Source organism: Triturus cristatus, chromosome 1_1, assembly GCF_964204655.1.
Source record: "Triturus cristatus chromosome 1_1, aTriCri1.1, whole genome shotgun sequence".
NCBI lineage: Eukaryota > Metazoa > Chordata > Amphibia > Caudata > Salamandridae > Triturus > Triturus cristatus.
The window spans coordinates 1,067,726,889-1,067,752,120 of record NC_140579.1 but is presented as its reverse complement, the minus strand read 5'-3'; the positions used below and the strand labels follow the sequence as shown (position 1 = coordinate 1,067,752,120).

Here is a 25,232-nt window from a genome sequence, read left to right as displayed (position 1 = left end):
AAAGGTGGCCCTTTATGCCTACGATATCCTTATATATACCTCTGAACCACATGAGGCCCTTCCAGCAATATTTAAGTTGGCCTCGGAGTTCGGGAAGGTCTCCGGCTATGAAATTAGTACTTTAAAGACCGAGATGATGACCTGGAATATTGACCATAGTACTTTTAATTCTGAAATCCGGCCAAGGAGTCAGATCAGGTATCTAGGTTTGGATATTGTAGCTGATCTCGATCAAGTCACTATTATTAACTTTTCAAAAGTTGCAAAAGAATGTCGTAAGCTGCTCCAAGCCTGGGCCCATCATCCGCTCTCCCTACTGGGCAGGGTCAACCTTGTTAAAATGTCTGTTTTGCCCAAAGTTTATTTTTTGTTTAATACAATACCCCTATATTTTGATCCCGCCTCTATCAGAAAATTGCAGTCTGACATTAGTACCTTCATTTGGAATAAACATCTTCCAAGAATCTCCTGGAAAAAAATCAGGAGGCGTAGGGAAAAAGGAGGGCTTGCTGCCCCTGACCTCCAGGCTTATGCCTGGGCTTTCCAGTTATCTCACACTAGGATTCTACTAAAAAGTCCAGTAGGCTATGGAGTGGGGTCCATTTATTCTACGTTTTTGGATGTAGAAGGAGTAAGCCAGTCAGGGTTTCTTTTTAAATTTGGAAACCCCAAGTTTTTCAAAAAAATTAAATTAAAAATGTTATGGGGTATGGCTAGAATATGGGCCCAGCTGTCTAAGGCCATTAAAGTTGGATACTATGGAAGCAGGACACCGCTGTGGGATCTCCCTGACGGTCCATCTTGGTTGGGGGATGCACTAGCTATGCCTATGAGAGAAGCTGGACTGGAGGAGTGGGGTGACCTATTCGTTGACGGCGACTTGTTACCCTGGGATTATCTTTGTACTAAAATTGGTCCAAACTTCTCCAGGCTTAAGTATCTCCAAATCTCGAGTTGGTCTCGTGCATATTCTGTTCAACCACCACATGGTGGTAAATATCCCCTGGGTGCATATAGCTATCTTATAACTCTTTTGGCAGATAAACTGCCTGCCAAGAAGGAGATTTCGCTGTGGTACAATTTAATCCTGGAGGAAACAGATGGAATTTTTTCATTGCCAGAGGACGGTCTTTGTATGTCACCAATCCCGATCTACAACACCTTTGGAATTCGTCTTGTGCGTTGATGTGGGACATTGTCAAACCTGCATGGTTACGCAGGAACCATCTTTTCACCATTCATCGGGCATATTATTCACCCCTTCGTCTCTCCAAATTTACTCTGGGGAGTAGTGTGGCTTGTGCGAAATGTGGTTTGGTGGCTGCTTCTGACACTCATATGTTTTTTGAGTGCCCGCATTTGTCCCCATTCTGGGAAGCCATTAGTAAGACTCTTTCACTTTCTGTTGGTGTTAACATCGCCCTGGACCTTACATCAGTAATATTTCGTTGCTATCAAGGGGTCCCTTCCTCGGCAAAACAGCTTATTTCTTACAACATACTGCTCGCCAGGAGGGAGATATGCAGGAAGTGGAAGGACTCTTCATCTCCTTCTATTAACGACTGGTATGCTTCTATTCTGTTGGTCTCTAAGTTGGACCTGGCTAGAACCGGTAATCCGGATAAAAGATCCTTTTGGCATCTTCTGAATTGGGTCCATTGAGTATCTGGGGGTTTTTTTTTTTCCCCCCCCCAGGTCCAATGATTAAGCCATTAATCCCATTCTAGGGGATAGCCGTTTCCAGGTGCTATTATTACTACCTTGGCCGGATTTTAGTAACCCCTGTTCTGGTTTTATATTAGCGATCTCTGTTGGTTGAAACATTGTTGCTGAGGGGTGAGCTCTTCGTTCCATTACTGCCCCAACCAGTCATTGTAATTGAGGCAGCACAATGTGTGTAAACCTATAAGATTGCATATTGAAACCTGTGGGGCAGATGAGGACAAGAAAAAAAAAAAAATTCTAAGGTAGAATGAAGAACCACATTGCTACAACAAGTAGGGTATTATGTCTACATAGTTTTTCAATCTTAGAATTTTCAGTGGAGGCAAATCATACAAGCCTATTTTCAAGAGGTTGGGTTGCTATCAAGCTCAGTCGATCCACATGTTGTAATAATGCAATTCAAATTAACACCAACTTAAGTGAGATTTATTCAGCAGTTTGCAGTCCTTGTGCCCAATGAACTACTTCCTGAGCTACAGTAGGATCATCTCTGTAGGGGGCTGTGATGCTAGGGATTTTAGCTGACATATGAGGAGACTGCAATGTATAGCTCTCCGAGTCCCCACTCCCCAGCCAAAAAAATATTTCCAACTGGAGAGCTCAAAACCACTACCTTACAGATTAAATAGTTTGAAACTATGAAAGGTTACTTCAAAAGATATGAGAGAATAAGCCACAATAATCAGTAAACTCATGAAAGAATTACTGGTGAAGTTGCGAATGGATTACGTTTAGCTACCCTTTGATCTGTTGAGACTCTAGGGAAGGGTAATAACTGGGGAAGAGGTGGGTGTGATACCTGTGAGGCCACTAAATCTATGATATGTTTTCAGAAATTTCCCCTCTGGAGTTACGAAGGGAGTATTCAGGCATGATGAACTGCTGGTCTTTTAATTGGAGGATCTAGAGATGAGAGGCTAGTAGTGTATGCACATCTCTACATTGAGAGCTGTATTTCTTTCTGAGGCCAACTGATAAAGACAAAAAAATCTCACTTTGTATGACTATGTTAAATAATCCCCACCTGGCATCTAAAAAGCAAAATATGGTACTTGCGAACACATCCTCCAGAAAAAAGATTTTCCATCTAAGTGGACATTTTTATTTTATATAGTGCTCAAGCTTGTGAAATGAACCTATATTTAAGCACAAATAATTACTTTGCCGATTAAAAGATGGACACAGTTTGGAATGGTGGGCAGTTCTAGATACAGTGACATGGCTACAAGCACAAAATAGTCAGGTGGTGAGGTCTGGATTCAACTTAAAGTTGTTTCCTGTTTCAGAGCGAAGTAATTAACCTCTCGCCTGTATCTCTATGCAAAGGGGTCTTCTTTGATCAAGTAAATGGCTGGGTTTTAAAAGTGAAAACACCAGCGTTGACATCCAGGTTGAAGACAAACCTTCATTCCACAACCCTCTGCTGAAATACATACAGTGCTTTTCTTGCAACACACAGTGTCTGTTTCATTTTTACAGAAACTTTGTTGAACTTCTATTCAAACTCAAAATGTCATCAAGGTCCTAAACAGTGGGCGGGTAATAATGTGTAATAGTGCCTCTTTACATGTAATGGAGATCCCATGCAGCATGTTTTCAAACCGCCAAGTGAGGATTCCTGCACACCATTAATGTCACCAGTTCCCTGAGACAGCCGACTCCACCGTGTAAAACAAAGACTGCACATTGGCAAAGTCCCCTATTTGTCAATTCTTCTAGTGCAGCACCAGAAGAGATCAATGGAATTTGCTTTTCATTCCACTATTACTTTCCAGTCATATTTTATAAAAGTTAAATAAAAGCAGTTATTTTCCCATATAATGGGATGTCAGAGGCTGTACACCGTGATCTTGATGTCCGTTTCACCAAAAATATTCACCAGTATATCAGAGACTTTCTCCCACTGCAGTCCGTCGAGTCCACATCCGATCCTAAAAGCCAAGAAAGGGACATTTACCCACGGCTTTACAATTTCAAAGGAGTTCTTGAGGTCATCTGTTTGTATGAATTTAGTCATTTGGAATGAAGCTAAATGAAGAGTACAGTGATGTTTTACATGGATCCAAAAAGTAAATACAATACCAGTGTAAGAGTGGATTAGCTAAATCATGCAAGCTTCAGACACTGACCCTACTCACATTCCCACCCTTGATGACTCAAATGAGCTTCACCAGTAATGTCTTCTACTACTTCACCTAATACTAGTCTAAAAGACATGAGATCATCCATATTGCTAGCTTAATATTGGAGTATTCCAGCGTTTATGCTCTCCATTTTAAAACTCTACTTGAAGCTCCTTAGAAGCCTACTCACTGAGAACACCAAAAACAAATCACTAATACACCAATATCACTTAAGCACACATGAAACTCACTTCTGCTCTCAAGCACTGCCTTCAAGCCATTCAGATCTAGAGGCTTGAAGATCAACCCCCCCGACTGAAATCCTCCCGCTAAAACCCATCAAGACTAAATTCTTTCTACGTGTTAACAACAGACAACTACTCCAACCTGGTTGAATAGCACTAACTTGGATGGCTTTAGCCCTTAATTTACAACCAATCTCAAGTGACTCGGATTTATGCTCGAAACCGACTACTTTCTCTCTCTCAAGGAACACATGGACAAGATGAAAACAGCCTGGTACCAGCTCTCCTTCTTTCGAAAGTGAAACTAAAACTCCCTGATAACGACTTCAGAACTGCTCCAATCACTCATACTCTCCAAACTAATGAGAATGGGGTGGGAAATCCAAGTTCACATCCAGCCTACTGTCATGCAGGGCGAGTTAACTTTACTGCTCAAAGGGGGTGAAGGGCATTGGGAAGGTATTATGTTTTGACAGTTTTGGGGGAAAACAAGCTGCTCATCTGAGTGGAAGCTCTAGTGTCAGATGCTTTGGGGCCCTGAGAGTCTGATGTATGCCTGCATGCCTGGAAGGTCTGGTATGGACAGGAATCCGACACAGAAGGATAATGTATTGAAACTTATGACATGGAATGTCAGGGGCTTGGCCTAGTTGGAGAAACGACACAGAGTGTAAGCCTACCGGAAATGCTATCATGTATCTGTTGTGCTCCTATGGGAGCAAAAAGAACAATTGATGGACAGAATGCAGAACAATGTCATACGTTCATCCCAGTACAGAGATCTGGGCCTAAATCCATTGTTTTTTTGCTCACCATGCCATTCCAGTTTGGACCCAGCCATATGCAAATCAGTCTTGAACATGCGCCCAATGTGAACAGTCCAACCCCAACTGCCATGCCAGGTCTTCACTGAACTGGAAACAAGCACCCTAGGACCGGTTACGGGCTTTCAGCCCTCATCAGCTAGGATAGCTTGACTCCAGTGGCATGGAGAGCACGGGACCCAAGTCTGGGCATACCCGTCCCACTCAGAGTGACAAATGCAAAAGGTAAAGATATTTCCTATTACTTGTATCGTCCGGACTAGCCCGGGTGGTAAAGATATTTCCTATTCCACTCCCCACTATTGATGTGCCTAGGGAAGGTATGTAACCGCCCAGTGGTTCCGCTTTGGCGTCTCGAGCAGAAGCATTAACAGGCCCCCTTGCTCCCCCATATATAAAGCTATAGCGAGAAAAATATTCCTACTAAATCAACGAAAATTGGAGAGCTTCGGAAGTAGGGCCCTCAACTGGAATGCAATGGAAGTGGTACTTAGAGGGCCGACAGGATCACACTTGAGTGTAATGGTAAGGGAGCTTCCCTATCACCCACGGAAGCTTGTGGAATGGCAACAAACCCGTAACAAACTTTTAGATGACTGGCGTAGACTGGAGAAACACACATATACGGCACACTGTCAGAGGCTAAAATAGAGGGAGATAAAACCGAGGCAAAGGTAGCATGCTTAGTTAGGCAACAAGAGACCTGTGACCCGGTGATGGTGCTACAGGATGAAAATGGGACCCTAGCCAACACCCAGCTTCTGATAAATGAGGCATTCCGGGCCCATCTTGGCAAGATATACGTGGATTTGAAGGGAGGAATCGGGGATCACGGAGCTGCCTTCTTGGCACAGATAGAACTCCCAAGGCTAGTGGAAAAGGATCGTGCCTCCATGGATGAGCCCATTACTCGTGAAGAACTCCTGGCTGCGCTGCAACAGCTAAAAACCATGAAAACGCCAAAGGGCGATGGTCTCCTGGCTAAATTCAAAGTATGCGGACACAATAGCTGAGAAAGTTCTGGAGGTATATAAAGATTAGATTCTGGAGGGACCTCCATCTGTCTCTGATGGGTAGCATTTGTGAAGATGGTGATGCTCCCTAGGTGTTTGTATGTGGTGCAGGCACGCTCTACAAGAACCCCCAGCGCTACTTCGCCAAGCTAGATAATTTGATCATAGACTTACAATGGGCTAATAAGAGGAAACAAATAGGACTATCCATGCTTGAACAAACCTGGGTGCGAGGTGGAATTGAGATTCCCAACATAGAACTATCTACTATACGTTGGCTCACTTACAGCACGCAGTCCACTGGCTAGACACAGCGGACAAATGGTAAAAGAGTCTCTTGAAGGGATCAGACGATAGCCAAACGTTCCATGAACTGCTTAGGTATGTCATGCGCTGAGAGAGATATATATGTGTTTTGTAAGATAACCTTTTGTATTGTGATAAAAATAAATAAGTCAGTTCAGCTGAATTGAGTTTGTGACAATTTGGGGTACGAAAGCGGTGTATGAATTAATCTACGAAAGATATGTTCTGTTTTATTTTGAATTTTCATCTCTCTAATCTCATGGAATGAGTCTGTGATAATAAGAAACTGATTTCTTAAGTGCGTTCCATGTGAAAAAGAGGAAACTTAGCCACAAATTCATTTTACTGGGCCTGCTGCATGCGAACCTGCGCATTGTCAGAAAGTGGATGAGTGCAGAGAAAAGGAGGGAGAGCATTCCAGTTCTTCGCTGCCAGATAGCTGAAAGACCGAGCTCCCATTCTGGCGCTATATATCTTGGGAACTTTGACCAGATGGCTCCCGGCTGATATGAGCTGGCGTGAGGGGGTGAACGGGGTGAGTAAGCCATGCAAATAGTTAGGGCCTTTGTCCTGTAAACTAAGGTGGCTGATGCAGAGAGCTTTAAAAAAGACTCTTTTCCCGACCGGTAGCCAATGCTGGTCGTCAAGAGCCTTCCCCATAGAAGCTCTCCTGGGTAGTTTCAGAACCAGGCGGGCTGCCGCGTTCTAGATGCATTGCAGCCTATGAAGGCATTTTTTTGTTCCTCCTAGGTAAAGAACATTTCCATAGTCCAGCTGAGATGTTACTAAGGCATTGACCAGGGTTTTACTAGCTGGAGTGGGAAGAACATCCAGAGTTTTCCGCATCATCTTTAAAATTCCCTGCCACCTTCCGGGTCTGAGCCTCAAACAATAGATTGGAATCTAACCATATTTCTAGGTTTTTAACCGGTTTATTCGGATTGGGTGTGGGACCTAATGTCTGTGGCCACCATGCCGAGGACCAAATGGAGGGGGTTTTCCCCACCACCAGGATCTCCGTTTTACTGCCATTTAATTTAAGGCAGTTGTTTGTCATCCAGGAGGCCAAATCCTTCAAGCACGAGGAGAATTTAGCGGCTGCTCCGTCAGAGGTGTGAGATAATGACACCACCAGTTGCGTGTCATCTGCATATGACACGATTTAATGTATTTATTTGAAGGTTTTATATAGCGCTGGCTAGACCCGGGGGTATCAGAGCACTTTACAAGAGTATGAATAAAGTACAGGAATAGCACAATTGTTCATAACATGGAAATCAAAACAGATTAAAAAGGGCAGATAGCCTTCTGACATATGTAAATTGTATTTATTCTATCTACATACATGAAATGGATGCAGGTAAACATATTATGTACAGTAACACGTAAAGGAGCTTAATGGTGGGAGGAGTAGAACAAGTGGGAAATAGAAAGGATTATGGACCCAAATATTTTGTGAGCAGGTGCAGTTTGAGGTCTTTGTTAAAGCTGATGTAGGAGGGGTTACAACGCAGGTCTTTTGGGAGGGCATTCCAGATGTTAGGGGTGTTTCCAGAGAAAGTGCGAGATTGTGTGCTTTTCTTTTTTAACAGAGGTGGGATAAGGATGAGAGCATTGGTGCTTCTCAGAGGTCTCAAGCAGCCCCCTTTATTAAGTTCATTAGTGAGATACAACGGGGCATTTTGATGAAGGGCTTTGTGCGTAATGCATGCAAACTTGTAGGAGGATCTGCCTTTGATGGGAAGCCATTTAGGGGCTTTAAGGATAGGGGCGATGTGGTCAAAACGTTTGCAGTCGGAGATTAGCCTGGCCGCAAGGTTGAGCACAGATTTGAGTGGACCTAGGTGAACTTTAGGAGTTCCGCAGAGCATAGCGATACCATAGTCCATTCTTGAGAGGACAAGAGATTGGACAACCGATTTAAAGTCGTCATCTGGAAGGAAGGGTTTCATTTTCTTAAGATGGCGGCGAGTGAAGAGTGCTCCTTTGGCCGAGTTTTTTATGTGGACATTACGAGTTAGGCAGTTGTCAATGGAGAAACCAAGGGACTTTACAGAGTTGGATAAGGAGAGCGGACAATTGAGGGCATTAAGATCAGAGATCCATGTTTGGATAGGTAGAGGATTGTTTTTTGGAGAGAAGAGAATGATTTCCGTTTTTTAGGGTTAAGTTTGAGATGATTGGAGTGGAACCAGGATTGGATCTTAGACAGGGTGTTGTTAAGATGCAGAACATCAGAGTGGGATTTAATCTTGTAATAAAGTTGTGTGTCACCTGCATAGAGGTGGTAGTTGATTCCAGCTTGTTTAAGAATGAGGGTGAGGAGTTCCATAAAGAGGTTAAAGAGAGGGATAAAGAATAGATCCCTAGGGGACACCTAGGGAGACAGGTGTAGGGTTAGAGAGGCAGTTGTAGATTTTGATTTGTTGTGTTATGTGTTGCGGAGGTAAGAGGAGAACCATTTGAAGATAGGACCATTGAGGCCAAAGCGAACTTTGAGCGCATTAAGTAGGGCAGGATGGTTAACTGTGTCAAAGGCGGCTGAGAGATCGCGGTGAATAAGTACGCAGGTCTCGCCATTGTCAAGGGAGTGGTGGATGTGATCAACTATATTTAGTATAGCAGTTTCTGTACTGCAGCCTTTTTGGAAGCCGGATTGTAGGGAGTCCAGTAGGTCAAAAGTTTCAATGTGTTTGTCCAGTTGGAGTAGGGCACATTTTTCAAAAGCTTTAGAAAGCAGGGGGAGGTTGGAGATAGGGCGGAGATTGTTCAGGTCGTTAGGGTCGACATTGGGGTTTTTAAGAATGGGAGTGATTTGAAAGAGATGGAGGGAGACAGGAACGCATCCAGAGGAAAGGGAGGAGTTGATGATATTAGTCCAATAAGGGGTGATGATGTGCTTTAGCTCATGGACAAGGTTATAAGGGAGGGGGTATTTAGTGTGAGAGGAAGGTTTGAGTTCAGAAATGATTTTAGAGACTTCAACCGCAGTTACGGAGTGGAACTTATGTCAGGGGGCATTGTTTTTAAGTTGTGGATTTGAGAGGCAGGATTCCGGAGGGGTAGAGGCAAGAAGGTGAGAGGAGTCGGGGGGGGGGGGCGTTAAGAGGGTGGGTGATTTAGAGGTAGAGTCAGCTGTAGGAAGGGAGTTGGGAGGGATCTTAGCTACAAGGAAGGATTGATCAATTTGGCCGATTTTATCTGAGAAGAAGCTTGCAATTTCTTCGCATCTTTCAGTTGAGGCCATCAATTTTGGTGGGGCAGAAGATGTTTGGTTTCGAACTATTTTGAACAGCTCTCTGGGTTTGTTTTTGGCCCGATCGGGTTGTGTGCGGAAGAAGGAGGCTTTTTCAGAGAAAATGTGTTTCTTGTAAGAGGATCGAGCGGAGGGCAAGATGGGCAGGAGATGGGTGTTGTCTCCAAGTTCTTTCAGTTAGTCTAAGAGCATGTCTTTCTTTGTAGAGATTTGAATTGAGCCACGATTTGGAAGGAATATTTCTCAGAGTTTTTAGTTTAGACGGAGCAATTTGGTCTAAGACATCAAAGACAGTTTTATTAAAATGTTCGGTGAGTTCATTTGCATTTTCGGAGAGAGGGGTGAGAAGAAGTTGTGCTTGGAGTTTAGACTCCAGTTCACCTGGGGGAATACGATTAAGATTTCTGGTCCATTTCTTGGATTGGATGTTTTTGGTAGGGGGGGGGGGGGTGGAGCCGTGGAGGTGATAGAGAACAGAATGAGGTGATGGTCAGACCAGTCGAAGCGGATGATGTTGGGGAGGGAAGCCAAGTTATTATTGGCAATAATGGCGTTGAGTGTGGCCCCTTTGGTGTGGGTTGGAGAATCGTTCCACAATCTCTGCCAGGGGTGCGACCTATAGATTAAAAAGGTGGGGCTCAGAATGGGGCCCTGAGGGACCCCTTGAGGAAGAGCTATGCTTTTGGAAATGTGTGGACGTTGTGCCACCTGGAAGCTCCTGTCCTGCAGGAAGGAAGTCATCCATTTCAGTTCAACATTATCCAACCCTCCGACTCTAAGACGTTGTAAAAGTAGATGGTGGGAAAGCGTGTCGAAGGCTGCATTTAGGTCCAACAGGACCAAGGCCGCGGTCTGTTCCTCATCCGCGCGCCTACGTATGGACTCAGTGGCAAGGAACAACGCTGACTCTGTAGAGTATGTCGCTCTGAAACCCAAATGTGAGGGGTGAAATACGTTTTGCTGGTTCATGTGAGCAACTAGCTGCAAGTTCACCACTTTTCTGCTATTTTAGAAAAATAAGGCAGAAGTGAAATCGGGCGCAGGTTATCCGGCAGGCTGGGCTCAGCTCCAGGCTTTTCAAGTAGAGGGAGGACGATTGCCTTTTTCCAAGATTTAGGGCAGAAAATTACACAACCGGCAAGGTCATGGACACTGCGCACTGTTCCTGATGGGTAACAACCCTTTTACTATGTACATAAACATACAAATTCTTTTATAGAAATTAAAGCACGAAATTATAATTCAAACATGGCATTTTAGTGGTATTGACATATTTGAGCATATGTAACAATCCAATATAAATACACATCTGGTTTATACAGACATCAATGGTGTAGTCTTAACATAACAACAGCATGATAGTAACGTAAAAAAAGAACTTTTACGGTCACAGTTGAAATATTTATGATCATGCCCAATGCATTTCGGGACTGGCACGTCCCTTCTTCAGAGGCAACCTATGAAATAAAGATATCACATTTACTAAAACATATGTGTGAATGTCTGTCAGACACCAAGAGGGCACCATAGTGTGAAAATGCAAAGTTAACACGTGATCATGCTTTACCATTAGAGTAACATAGATATCCAGTGTTCAATGTGGCAACATCTATAGCGATGAATGAACCGGTATGGAGATGAGGAAAAAGAGGTGAGACCCTACTAGGACCAGAAAGGACGATTATGCATAGGTTGCTGGTGCATACAATGGTGATAAGTCAAGTATCAAAAGGATAGTGATGAAAATGTGGCAAACAAAGGGTGAGCTGGAAAGCATGTAGGATTGGAAAGAATAAAAAATATATATTCATACTCCTTTGGTGGCGGGTCCTTTCTGTATCACCACACATAAAGACACCGCTTTGTTATTTATATTGTTTTTATATTCCCCTCTCTCTACTGGTTTCCTGGGACCCCTCAGCTGGTCAAACCATGATTCCTTTTCATCCCCCTGTTCTTTTTTGCCCTGAGTCACATCGTTCCGTTTCCACCTTTGGTTGATCCTCATCTCATTATCATATTTACATATCTCTTCATTTACGTTTGAGCCAAGCCGTTATCTTTCTTATTACCTAGTGCTTCAGCACATTCTTCTCATTTTTCGGCATTTGTATCCTTTTAAAAAAAAACATTTTATACACATATATATTCTTTGCAGTTTCCTATTATTTTTGTTACTAGTGACAGCTTATCTATACAGTTTACGAGTCACCATCAGTCACACTAGTCTAAGATGTCTGACACCGGAGGTTACGCTTCAGTCCTCTTTCTACGTTTAACCTCGCTGCGCTTTATCAGAACCGTTTGGCACAGGGATAGCGGTATCCCTGTTTGCAGCAATGGCGTAGCGTCTGGTTCCCCCCGTATCTTTTCAGGTAGGCGGCTTTACCTATGCCCTCATTATTGATATTACATCTTAATTTTTTGAACGTTGAGTTCACGATGGCCCTGTAATTATTGGTACCTTTTTGCATTTCCACAGAATATTATATGCCCGTAAGCTGTTTCACCATCAGTACGGTCACCTTGATTCCACCGGTGAGCACACTTTGTATTGAATGAAATGAAATGAAGTGAAATGAAATGAAAGAGGCATTTATAGAGCGCATGGCTACCCTAAGGCCTCCCAGCGCTAAGAACCAGACGACCAGAAAGCAGATTAAATTATACAGTAGGAAAAAGATGCGTCTTCAGAAGCCGCCGAAAGGGCAGGTATTCCTCCTCCATACGGATGGAGTCTGGGAGGGTGTTCCATGTCATGGAAGCGACATATGAGAAACAGCGACCTCCACATCTGGACCTGAAAATTCTCGGGCCCATAGCCAGGCGCTTATTTCCAGAGCGAAGGTGCCTTCTGGGATGGTATGGAGAGACTATCCTTTGAAGGATTAGAGGGCCGTTCGCGGCCATGATCTTGTGCATGACACAGAGGGCCTTGAATTTAATCCTTTCTGAAATAGGAAGCCAGTGCAATTGTCTAATTGCTCCTTTCGCTGATTCTCTCCGCGAAATTTGCAAGAGAATTCTTGCCGCACAGTTCTGGACCTTCTGTAGTATGCCTATTGTGGACTGGGGGACTCCTAAATATAGGGCATTAGCGTAATCCAGACATGACAGAATCAGTGCCTGGAGGAGTAGTCTTCTTGCATGAAACGGGAGAAGAGGCAGGATCTTTCGTGCTGTCCTCAGTATCCCGAAACAGCACCCAGCTACCTTGTTAGCCTGTGTCTTCATGTCTAGTCTTGCATCCAGCCACACTCCTAAGCTCTTCATGTGGTTTTTAGGAGTAGGCGGGTTTCCCATACAACTAGGCCATGCCAACGGCATGTCTGGAGGCAAAGGTTTTCCCAGCAGCATAAGGTCTGTTTTTGCTCCATTTAGCTGGAGGCAGGACTTTTTCATCCAGACGAATATTTCCTCAAGGCATCTGGAGAGATTACTTCCTGGCTGTCCTGAGTCTTTAAGGGAGACAATCAGCTGGGTATCGGCATACGTGACAATTTGTATGCCAAATGCCTCCACAATTTTGGCTAAAGGACTCATGTAAATATTAAAAAGAGTGGGGCTAAGTGATGAGCCCTGAGGCACTCCACTCTTCAAAGGCACATTCCTAGAAGTCACATTCTCCTCAAAGACCTGGAATGTGCGGCCTTCCAGAAAGGAAGCTATCCATCTCAGTGCGGTACCAGTCATCCATATCTCGTGGCATCTTGAAATAAGGATTTGATGGTTGACGGTATCAAAAGCCGCACTAAGATCAAGGAGGATTATTGCAGCTGATCCCCCTGAGTCCATAATTTTCCTTGCCTCCTCCACTACGGCGATCAGGGCGGTTTCAGTGCCCTGACGAGATCTAAAACCAGTCTGTGTCGAGTGCAAGCAGTCATGTTCCTCCAGATAGGAGGAAAGGGTAGTATTGACATGCTTCTCTGCTATTTTGGCTATTCCCGGGAGCAGGGAGATAAGGCGATAGTTAGCCATTACCTCCGGGTCTGATCCTGTTTTTTTTAGCAGGGCCTTCACCATCGCTTCCTCCCATAGTGAAGGGACCTTGCCTGTTGCCAGTGAGGAGTTAATAAGTGTTGCGATGACGGGGGCTACTTCTAGGGCAACCTTCTGCAACACAGTAGGGGGCGCCTTGTCTTTTGGGGAACCTGATTTAAGTTTATTGAGTAAGGACATCGCTGTGTCTGAGTCCAGGGGCGGGAAAGATTCCAGGCTCTGATCTCGACGGTCTCTAATTTCTTCCGTCTGAGAATCATGGTCGAAAGTGGCGACTGCCGAAAAGGCTGAGTAAATCGCCTGTACCTTATCCTGGAAAAACTCTGCTAAATTATTACAGCGCCCTTGTGAATCAGTGGGGGTCACTGTGGTAAATGGAGGGGTAGTCAGGGATTTAAAAATTTAAAAAATGTCTCTAGGGGTGTTAGGTGCTGATAAAATCTTTGCTTCATAAAACTTGGATTGTGTTTTCGTAATCACTACTTTATACAATTTTAGTGCATCGCGATAGACTTTCTTTTTCTCAAGTGAAAAGTCTTTCCTCCACTGTCTCTCAAGTTGCTTACAGTTCCGTTTGAGATCTCTCAGCTCCACGGTAAACCATGCAACTTTTTTTGGGCCCTTTTTAATGTCCCTGAGTTTTATAGGGGCTAGTACGTCCAGTGAATTTTTGATCCAGTGATTGAATTGTAAATTTGCCATTTCAGGGTCAGGGTCGAGACGGGGACGTGTTTCTTTAAGGATGGCAACCCATTCCTCCATAGAAATATTTGACCAGTTCCGGTTCAGAATTTTGGAGTGGTTTTCAGCCTTCCTGCTCGTGGAGGCTGGCCAGGAAAATGAGATTAGATAATGGTCCGTCCAGGGGAGCGGCTGGGGGTCCTCTACCTGGATGTGGGTATTGGTAAAGATCGGGTCCAGCAGGTGTCCTTTGACATGAGTTGGACCCGTCACTTTCTGGGAAAGGAGTAACACCTCTAAGGCGTCCGATACTTCCTCCACATAAGTGGCGGCGCGGGATTCAAGGTGTAAGTTAAGATCTCCCAGAACAGTCAAATTCGGCAGGGAGCTGACCAATAAAGATGTATTATCCACCAAGTCACCAATAAAGGATCCTATCGCACCTGGGGGTCGGTATATTAGCATGCCTGAGAAGGTGCATGTAGGTGTAAATTTGATTGAAAAGGAGCAGCTTTCGCAATCCCGGATAAGCCCGTCCGAGATCCTACAGCTAAAGGAATCCCTATGAATAATGGCAAGCCCTACTCCTCTAATAAGGCAACGATCTTACCTCTGGATGGTGTAACCTTGGGGGAGTGCCTGAACAACCGCTGAATTAGACCAGTCCGTAAGCCAAGTCTCAGTGAGAAACATTACATCCGGGCTGGTATCTTCTAAAAGCAGTCTCATTTCTAGCGAGTGTTTTGGTAGTGAACGGCAGTTTACCAGCTTCATTTTAAAATCAGAGTTTAAAGGACAAATCTTACCCGCCTGATCCTCTGACTTCAGGGTGAAATTGCATTGAGCGCAGTGGATCTGGTCAAAGGGGGGGCCCAAGCAGTGGTGACATTTATGCGTGCCACGGAGTTTTCTTAGCTGATCAGACGTATAAGGGCGCAGTGCTACAGCTGCGGGAGCAGCGGTCGTAGCCTCTGGTCTCGTTCGGGCGCGGACGGGCGCAGACGGGCGCAGACGGGCTTGCCTTTGGCGAGCCTTTGGCGCGCCCGCTCCGCGCGTCCGCTGCGCGCTCGCCACATCCGCCCCTTTTGAGCCAGGACGCGCAAGCTCTCTGCGGCAACTGCACCGCTAACCCCCTCCTCCCAAGATGTCAGCCGCCCCCGGAGTATAACACACAACTCCGTCCCCAGAGCTCCACGCATCAACTATCCCCACAGATTCAAAGTGCAGGTAAAAAGTGCAAAATAGCAAACGTTTAAAAGGTTTTAAAATGAATGTTTAAAAGTATAACGCACAGCTCAAGAACACGCAGCTTCCTTCACTGCCGCCTAGGTTCTAGTGCGCGCTCGCCACATCCGCCCCTTTTGAGCCAGGACGCTCAAGCTCTCTGCGGCAACTGCACCGCTAACCCCCTCCTCCCAAGATGTCAGCCGCCCCCGGAGTATAACACACAACTCCGTCCCCAGAGCTCCACGCATCAACTATCCCCACAGATTCAAAGTGCAGGTAAAAAGTGCAAAATAGCAAACGTTTAAAAGGTTTTAAAATGAATGTTTAAAAGTATAACGCACAGCTCAAGAACACGCAGCTTCCTTCACTGCCGCCTAGGTTCTAGTGCGCGCTCGCCACATCCGCCCCTTTTGAGCCAGGACGCGCAAGCTCTCTGCGGCAACTGCACCACTAACCCCCTCCTCCCAAGATGTCAGCCGCCCCCGGAGTATAACACACAACTCCGTCCCCAGAGCTCCACGCATCAACTATCCCCACAGATTCATTGTTGCGAGTGAGACACATCTCTCTTTTTTGAAGATAATTGCGTTTTTATTGAGATTATTTATTGTTCATTGCTTTTACAGCTTTCATTTACCATCCCATAAGAAGGTTATTCTTTATCCTTACGATCGGTGAGCCCCTATTTTGTGTCTCCCTCTGTCCACACGTGACAGCACAGTGTTACGTTTTTTTGATTCTTTCTAATCCTACACGCTTTCCAGCTCACCCTTTGTTTGCCACATTTTCATCACTATACTTTTGATATTTGACTTATCACCATTGTATGCACCAGCAACCTATGCATAATCGTCCTTTCTGGTCCTAGTAGGGTCTCATCTCTTTTTCCTCATCTCCACACCGGTTCATTCATCACTATAGATGTTGCCACATTGAACACTGGATATCTATGTTACTCTAATGGTAAACCATGATCACGTGTTAACTTTGCGTTTTCACACTATGGTGCCCTCTTGGTGTCTGACAGACATTCACACATTTGTTTTAGTAAATGTGATATCTTTATTTCATAGGTTGTCCCTGAAGAAGGGACTCGCCAGTCCCGAAATGCATGGGGCATGATCTTAAAAATTTCAACTGTGACCGCAAAAGTTTTTTTTACGTTACTATCATGCTGTTATGTTAAGACTACACCATTGATGTCTGTATAAACCAGATGTGTATTTATATTGGATTATTACATATGCTTAAATATGTAAATACCACTAAAATGCCGTGTTTGAATTATAATTCCGTGCTTTAATTTCTATAAAAGAATTTGTACATTTATGTACATAGTAAAAGGGTTGTTACCCATCAGGAACAGTGCGCAGTGTCCATGACCTTGCCGGTTGTGTAATTTTCTGTTCTACTTCAAACGCTTGGTTCGACAGTAAGAGTCACACTGCAGCACCCTTGCATTAATCAGAATAGTTAGACGACAGGTTTACATAGGTGTGCGCCTCCTCACACATTTATCCAAGATTTAGGGACCACGCCCTTGGAGTAGGGGAGCTTGAGGAGTTGTCATACATACGGCAGTAGGATCTCCAGGCCTGCTTTCATGATCTTAGGCGACAGAGGATCAGTAGGAGAGCCAGATTTAATACTAGAAGCTATGGCTTTGAGATCAACAAGTGAAGGTGGGTCAAATTTAGAGAGGCAATTTGCCACATCCCCGTGGTCCATTCAGCTTGGCAGCTCCTCCCATCCTGAGCCTCAACCGGAAAGGTATCGTATATTTCAGCTATCTTTTCCCCAAAAATATTCTGCAATTCTATCACACGTTTCGGATGAGTTTGTCATCGGAATCTCTGTTCTCGCCAGTGAGGATAGATCTTTAAAAATGGTGAATAATTCTTTGGACGAGCTCTCTGCCTGCTCTATTCTATCCTTGTAGTAGGCAGCACAAGTTTTTTTGATAAGAGAGTGATAATGCTTTAACTTCACTTTTTATGAAGTCTTATTATCCTCTGAGAAGTCAGTCCTCTATATGCGCTCCAGGTGCTTACAAGCGTTTTTTTGCTGATCTTAAAGTTTCATAGAACCATGGTGAAGATTTGGTCCGCCGGCTCGGGGGCTGTTGGTACAGAGTGCCACCATATCCAAAGCCTCCTTAACCCATTTATCCACGGAGCCCAGACCATTGCTTCTAGGTATTATGATCGCGAACAATTGAGATGTGGGTGAAGAAGACTACGAGTAGCATGGGGGGCTAAGGAGAGTTTGGGGTACTGTTATCAAGCAATATATTACTGCAAAATGTGTGCAAGTACTGCAACACTGGAGTTATAATACAGTGTTAAAATACTGCGAAAATCAACAAAGAGTTTTCAAAAAACTGTCCCATCGCCACCACAATGACATCCACATGACTCTGGAGAGAGGAGACATATTGGCCCTCAACCTCCTGCACCTCTCTGCAGCTTTTGACACGGTCTCTTATCCCATCCTCATCAAATGCCTAGACAATATCCAAGGACAAGCACTCTGATGGATCTGTTCCTTCCTGGCTGGAAGGACCCAGTCAGTCGGCCTGGCTACGCACCCCTCGAATGCCTGCGACTTCATCTGTGGAGTTCCACAAAGATCCTCCCTGAGCCCGACCCTCTTCAAAGAATACATGATCCCTCAAGCCAGAATCATCTCATCTCACATCAACCTCCTCTCCTATGCCATGCAACTCATTCTCTCCTTCACTGACAAGATGCCCAGGATCCGGGTCAAGTTCAATGCCTGCATGACTGAAATTCCTCACTGGATGTAAGACCAACTGTCTGCAGCTGAACACCAATAAGACCAAAATCTTTACCCTCAGGAAGAGCTGACTTTTTAAAAATTGATTTTGCTGCATTGTGATGCCCGAATACCCGACGGGCATGCTCTAAGATGTGGAGGACTGGTCCACGACTTTAATCCTGTTTGGGCCGTACTTCAGCCAGAACAGGTTCTCCGCCTGTACATTTGTATTATCGCAGCATTATCGCGGGGCTCCTTTATGGGAAATACACCCACTAATAGGATTGTCTTGCCGGAATTGGCTTATATTAAGGATTTCTCCTGGCACACACAGTGAAGTTGTCCGTTCTCCCTCGCTTTCTGTACGGAAATAGAACCTGTATCTCCAGAGGAGCATTACTCCTTTCTGGATGCCCCGAAGAAGCCCGCCACGGGTGAAACGCATTGGCTGTATTGGCTTTGCTCATTTACATTTGAAATAAAGGATCAGAAAACTCTAAGAGGCCCATTAGTATAGCGGGCGGATCACCACCGCCCATATGGCGGTGGCGATCTGCCCGCTAAAAGCCTCCGCCCGCATTCAATTTCCCCCCCGCCACATTACCATGGCGGGGGGGACCCCGGCGGAGGGGAAGACCGTCCGCCAGTTTTCCGCCAGTAGGCAATCCGCCCGATTGCCTACCGGGCGGAAAAGCAGTTCATATGGTGGAAGAGTCTGGTAGACACCGCCATCCATATTACTATGAAGGCGGGGATCTGCCTTTCCGTGGCAGCAATGCCGCCATGGAAAGGCAGGCAGTGTTTGACATTGGGGGCCCGTAGCGGGCCCCCAGGGATTCTGGGTGCACATGGGGGGTACCTATGGTACCCCCCTGCATTTCAATGTACAACGTGGCAGGCACCGCGCGAAGCCTGTCACGTTGTGCATTGAAAGGCACAGGCTGCCTTTGTGGCATTGCAGCGGGCAGTGCTCTCTGCACCGCCCGCCGCAATGTTGCAGATGCGCCATGCACCCGCCAGTGTGGCGGGCGCATGCTAATCGGGAGTGCGGGACCGCCGCACCCTCAGCGGGCGGTCCCGTTTCCCGAGGGTATGGCGGGCGGATACTAATGGTGCCCTAAGACTTCCTCTTGTCTTAAGTGCTTGCGTTTGGCATTTATGCTGTTCACACTTTGTTTATGTTGCCTCTTGGAATTTTTGTTTAACACCCTCAGGAAGAGCACTTCACCGTGGGACTTCACCTGGTGGCGAACAGAGCTGGGACCGACACCCAGCCACGCCAAGAACCTCGGGATTGTCAGCAAACTCAAAATGACTGCACAACTCAGTGCTGTCACTGCCTCATGCTTCCAAACGCTGAAGATACTGAGGAAGATTTTCAAATTCAGCACTTAGTTTTGCCTATCTCACACCTGCTCAGTATGAGGATTCCCTCTCGGGTGATAATGCGATCTACAAATCTGCCTAACATAACAGGACATCAAGGCATTTGGAGAGTCGCAATAAAAAAATTCAAAAACGATGTGACAACATTTACTCTAATTTTCAACACTGTGCTGCGGTTCATTAAGTATATCTACACAAATCACGGTCCACAAGTTTCAAAGTATAATAAACTCAGTGAACAGACATGCTTGAGCATCTTTCTGCATACACTTATATTTTAGGAAATGTGCCAAAATGACTGACCAAATAATCTATACATTCCCCTGAAGACCCACTCCCAGCAATAATCAAAGCTCGTTTCACCAGTTGAATCAGCGTTCCAAACAAAATAAACAAAGACATCCCTAGCAGCATCCCTTGCTTGCATTTCACTAATGCTATTAATGTTTTAAGGTTTCAAGATTGTGCACCTGTAGATGTGCAAAAGCATAAGGAGACCACAACTTTTAACTCTATCGTCATGCAAGAATATTTAGAACTCATTATCACCAACTCTGAAAGCCTACCAAGGATTGGAGAACAAGAATCATGACCTCTGTAACTCAATCAAAGCATAGAAGTAGGAAAATGAGATTCCTAATTCCTATCATTCATGGCAGTACAGTGCTGCTTAACAGACAGCATCACCAAGAGCTCTTGAACGCTCCTAAAGAATAAATAGGCCACACGCATCATCAACTTTGCGACTGTATGCCAAGAGAACACACTACAGTCTTCACTAACAGGAAATACTACCTAGAAGACAGAAATGACCAACTCTGCCTATCTACCAGAGCATTAAGGCACAATGGATTCCGACAACCGTTAATGTAGGTAGTGTATCTTACCAACTCCATCTACGTACCTTGGCATAGACACGCTCTTGACTCCATTAGCCAGACAGTGATCTTGCATGGCTTCCAAACTCTTGCGCAGACTCTCATAAGTTGGTTTGTCGGATGCCTTTTTTTGTGATCTACAAAGGGAAATAGGTGAGAGTGGCATTACAATAGAAAAGTAGCATTTCAGGTGTTGGTATTGGAGAGAATGTCATGCCATAACAGTAACCAAAGGTAAAATGGTATATTCATCACGTGGCCCTTCAGAATCTGAAAGCAATGTAGCAGAATTGCTCCATGTAACACTTCACGAGATGGTCAATTTGCCGGGGAGATTAATGCGACTAACCCGAAGAGTTTCTAAAAGGGAGACAAATTTCAGGTAAAATGGGCTAACAGAATTAAAGATTTCATGTATTTATAAAACACATAAAGATCAGGTGTTACATCCTGCAATAGTGTACATTTACAACCACAGCGATAAGAAAACAAACATAGCCAGACTCACAACAAGAATATATCAATGCAATACGTACAAGTACATGGCTGGAAGGAGTTAGCAGAAACAAAGCATAGCGGCAGGTTTAGAAACAAGGTTAAGGCAATACTTTAACATAAGTCTCAGTCGACATAGTCGATATAGATAAGGAATAACAGGATAAAGCAGCAAGAGACAGTTGGAAGATGTAGGGGACTGGTTTCTTAGACAAATTACATAAAATCATGGGAATGAATTAACAGGTGGAGTCAAAAGTGCTGCATAGGGGAGTAAGAGAGAGACAAAACGTGGATGTGCGAGGCAATTGGTTAAAAGCAAAAAAAAAATATTATAAAAGATTAAACTTCACACACACACACCCACCCACCCACACACACAACACTAGCTTTCTGTGTCCCTTAAACCATGCCCCTGAACAACTTTCTTGCCTGAAAGCCTAGTACCTTTTTCCACTGACAAAACATATACTGTACTAGGACTCGAAAATGTGACTAGAATCATTCAGATCCATCAGTTACATTCTCCAAATTCCATTAACTGTATATCAACAGACTACTCGAGTACTTGTTCCTTTCAACATTGAGAAAATGCTTAACTTTGCAACTTCAACTTAACACACTGCAAGCACACTTCATACCAGGAGACAAGTTATTGATAAGCAATCGAGTATATTTTAAGCACCTATCCTTTTTCTCGACGGCAATCAACACCTGATCTGGACCCTATCTATTCAGCTCCTTCTATCACTCGAAAGCTGTGCTCAGCTAACAATAACCTGTCTGTGAACAATGCCCCCTCCCTCTGCACCATCCAGATTCCGTTCCGTGAGGGCCTACAGGCCAATCCATCTCTCCCGGCTCTCAATACTTACCACAAATCGTACCTTCTCAACCCAGCATCTCTCAAAAGCAACCTCACCAAAAATATACAAGGTAGTCGCTCACAACCTTTTTTCAGTCTGCCCACAATGTTCATAGACACAACCTACTGCTTTCGTCACTCTGTAAACAACCTCTAGAAATAACTATGTGGTTACAAAAACTATTGTGGTATGGCTGTGTCTCCCGTTTCGTCTTCCATTTGATAATCAAACTAACAGCTATAAAAGCAACATCCCAAACTCCAACACTAAGCTACGCGTGACAGTGTTCTGCGTTTTCTGTTTCAACAAATACATATATTTTAAAATATAGTTTTAAAAAGTAGAATATTGGCCCTTACCAGATAATACACATATCTGTCCCCATTCTTCAGGAAAGCAGCTTCTCCAGTCTTCTTATCTAAACGTAAAGTCAACACTGAATCAAAATGCTTGCAGCAGCTAGCTGTTTTTCCCCCATGCATATAAAAAAAATATCAATGCCCAAAACGTAAGACTGGTATCTTCTGTGATAAGTTCCTCCTCAAGTATCCCACAACTCACTCTGATTCTTCAATTCTTTAATACCGCCAAACTTCTTCTTGAAAATGACTGCAATGCCAGCTCCCATGCGGCAATCTTCGCTAATGCAGTGTGCTAAAGAGTCTGTGGCTGGGCAGGAAAAGAGGTCCCCTGTTACATCCTGGACCTAGAATCAGTGAGAAGGACACTGGCATTAAGTACTGCTTTTACAGGAGTAAATGGCGACTTTCTAAACATGTCAAATGTTTCACACAGGATGGTGGTGCAGCAGTACAATAGCCCTTTGGCTCTATTTTAACAAATGCCAAGAAAACTTTTCTCAGCTGATTCAAAACGTTAATTAGAAAAGACAGGCATGACACTAAACTACACTTACAACAGATCGCACTTCCCTTTTCAGGTCGCAGATTGATAAACTCCGATTTATATGGGTACTGAAGGAATTACAAAACTGCACACTTAAGGGTCTTGTAATCGCTGTGAGAGCATGATAGTTCTTAAACAGGGCCTACATTATTTCGTATTACAGGCGTGTTCTGATGTGAAAACACGCCTGTAACGAGAAAACTAGAAACGTCGAAGCCAATTGTTCTGGCTTTGGAGAAGTGAAAAGTATTTTCGAAGTTTCACTAACAGGGCTAGAAACAGGGGCAGCTTCACTAACAACAAGCATTGAAAATGCAATAGGTCTCGCCTTTTATTAAGCTAAAGCCATTTGCTTTGCTAATGGTATTGCATAGCAAAGCAAATGGCTTTAATTTAATTAAAGGTGCGACCTATTGCATTTTCATTGCTTGTTTGCTCTCGTTTCACAGCGGACTTGTACCCGAGTACTGCATGTGCACATCTGTCATTTTACCAGATGATGATTTAGTTTGAGCCCAATAAGCATGTAGATATAAAAAAAGTAGAGGAAGGACCACCCCCGTACACCCTGAACAACTCCGCATTGCACTTTTGGTAGGGGTGAAACTGATTATTTTACTCCTATCTGCTGCTCCAGTTGTGAGGAAATGACGAAGTAAACTTAAGGGCCGTCCCTGATAACACAATCAATTTCTGAAGGTTTTGTCCATCCATTACACCTCTACCATAAGGTAATATGGATCACTTTATGATCGAGTGCCCAGAGACCAAGAACAATCAGGACCACTTGACGGCTGATGGGTGACAATGAGGTCTTCTATGATATTTTCCAAACGCAGTCTACACCTTGAGACGGTCTGTAGCCTGACAGGCAAACGTTCCAGATGATGTTGTGGTCAACATGTTCTTGCAACTGCCTGTGAAGTTGCTTTCCAAGATTCTGCCTGAATATGCAAGCTTTGACCCCAATTGATCGCTGGACAACACTTGGGGGTCTCACCGAGGTGTATGTAACAAGGAGGTGATGACTGTTTCAAAGAGTCAGAACTGTACCATTGCCAAGGCAAGCGTTACCCCTGCTTCTAATGTCAGCTGTTAGGGTTGAAAGAAGTGTCTTCATGGTTGAGGCGGGTATGGTTCAACTAAGAGGCTGGTGGCTTCACTTTTATTGGCAAGATTTGTCACTTCCTTCCATGTCATGAGTCTTACTCTCTGATCTTTCCATCTCCTAGTTGAGCAGGTGTATATTTCTCACCTCCAACCCGGAACAATGTCCTCATTGATTTAACATGAGATTAAAAGTGACAATATGGTGTGGTAGAGTGAGGGGCAGGGGGTTTAATAGCTCGGTAAGGTGGCTCCGATGTGTTGTGTTGTGAGTGATGGATTAAATGATGGAGAGTTTTGCAGCGCTTCAGGATTTGATATTTCTCGGAAAATGTTAAAGATATTCTTCCTTTGGTTCGAGGTCTCGTGGATGCATTGGGTGAGATGACCCTTTTTGCACAGTTTATTACCATGTTACATGCTATGCAATCTGCAGCTTGTTGTGAGTCAGTAATAACTAGACTTCTATAACAGACTCCTTGATGAAACTACACTCACCAACCCTAACACAGACTGGAACCATAAATCTACCTCAGCAACCCTAACCCCAATCCCAACCCTAACTCTACCTCACCAACCTCGATTCTAACCCTAAATCTACCTCACAAATCCTAATCCTGAGCCTAACCCAAAAACTACCTCACTAACCCTAACCTTGACTCTAAACCTAAATCTACATCTCCAGCCCTAACCATGTCTATCTCACCAAACCCATTCGTGATACTAACCCTATTATTAACCCAATCCTTATACTAAATCTTCTTAAGTAATCATAACCCCGACTCATCCTAAACCTTCCTCACTGACCATAATCCTGACCCTTATCCTAAATCTATTTCAGCAAGCGTAACGCTGCCTCTAACCTTAAATCTACCTCACCAACCCCAATCCTGATACCCTAAATCTTCTTCCGTAACCATAACCCTGACTCTCATCCTAAACCTACCCCACTTTTGTATAGGGTAAGTTGGCCATTTCAACTATGGGACATGTCATCTAGTTTCTGAATGTCTCTTTGGTGGAAGGCCTTGTTCCTTTAGCATGGAAGTGGGCCTTAGTCACACCTCTACTCACAAAGCCCAACCTGGACCTCTCAAATGGTCAAACTATAGACCCATTTCCCTCTTGCCTACCCTACCTAAGGTATTGAAAAAACATGTCAATCTGCAACTTACATCCTACATTAAGCTAAATGGGATACTGCACTCTTCACAATCAGACTTCAGGGTTGGCCATAGCACTGAATCTGCCCTTCTTGGTGTGATGTAATATCTACGAGGACAATTAGACTCCGGTAGGACGGTGGCGCTAATTCTTCTTGATCTCAGCACCACATTCAACACAGAGAATCACTCCACTCTGCTTCACAAACTAGAAGGAATGGCAGTGCAGGGCACAGCCTTGTCGTGGTTAA

The 25,232-nt window shown here is 44.4% G+C and overlaps 1 protein-coding gene across 1 annotated transcript in view; it reads right to left on the bottom strand.

Moving 5' to 3' along the window:
- Window positions 1–2,151: 2,151 nt before the first annotated feature.
- LOC146871549 (uncharacterized) overlaps window positions 2,152–25,232 on the bottom strand; it is a 244,881-nt gene continuing 221,800 nt past the window's right edge. The window contains exons 3-6 of the mRNA XM_085647138.1: window positions 22,367–22,511; window positions 22,165–22,223; window positions 20,471–20,581; window positions 2,152–3,656 (exon numbers count right to left, since the gene is read on the bottom strand). Coding sequence (XP_085503264.1) covers window positions 20,546–20,581; window positions 22,165–22,223; window positions 22,367–22,511 — 240 coding nt within the window. The 3' untranslated portion in view covers window positions 2,152–3,656; window positions 20,471–20,545. The remainder of the gene's footprint in view (window positions 3,657–20,470; window positions 20,582–22,164; window positions 22,224–22,366; window positions 22,512–25,232) is intronic.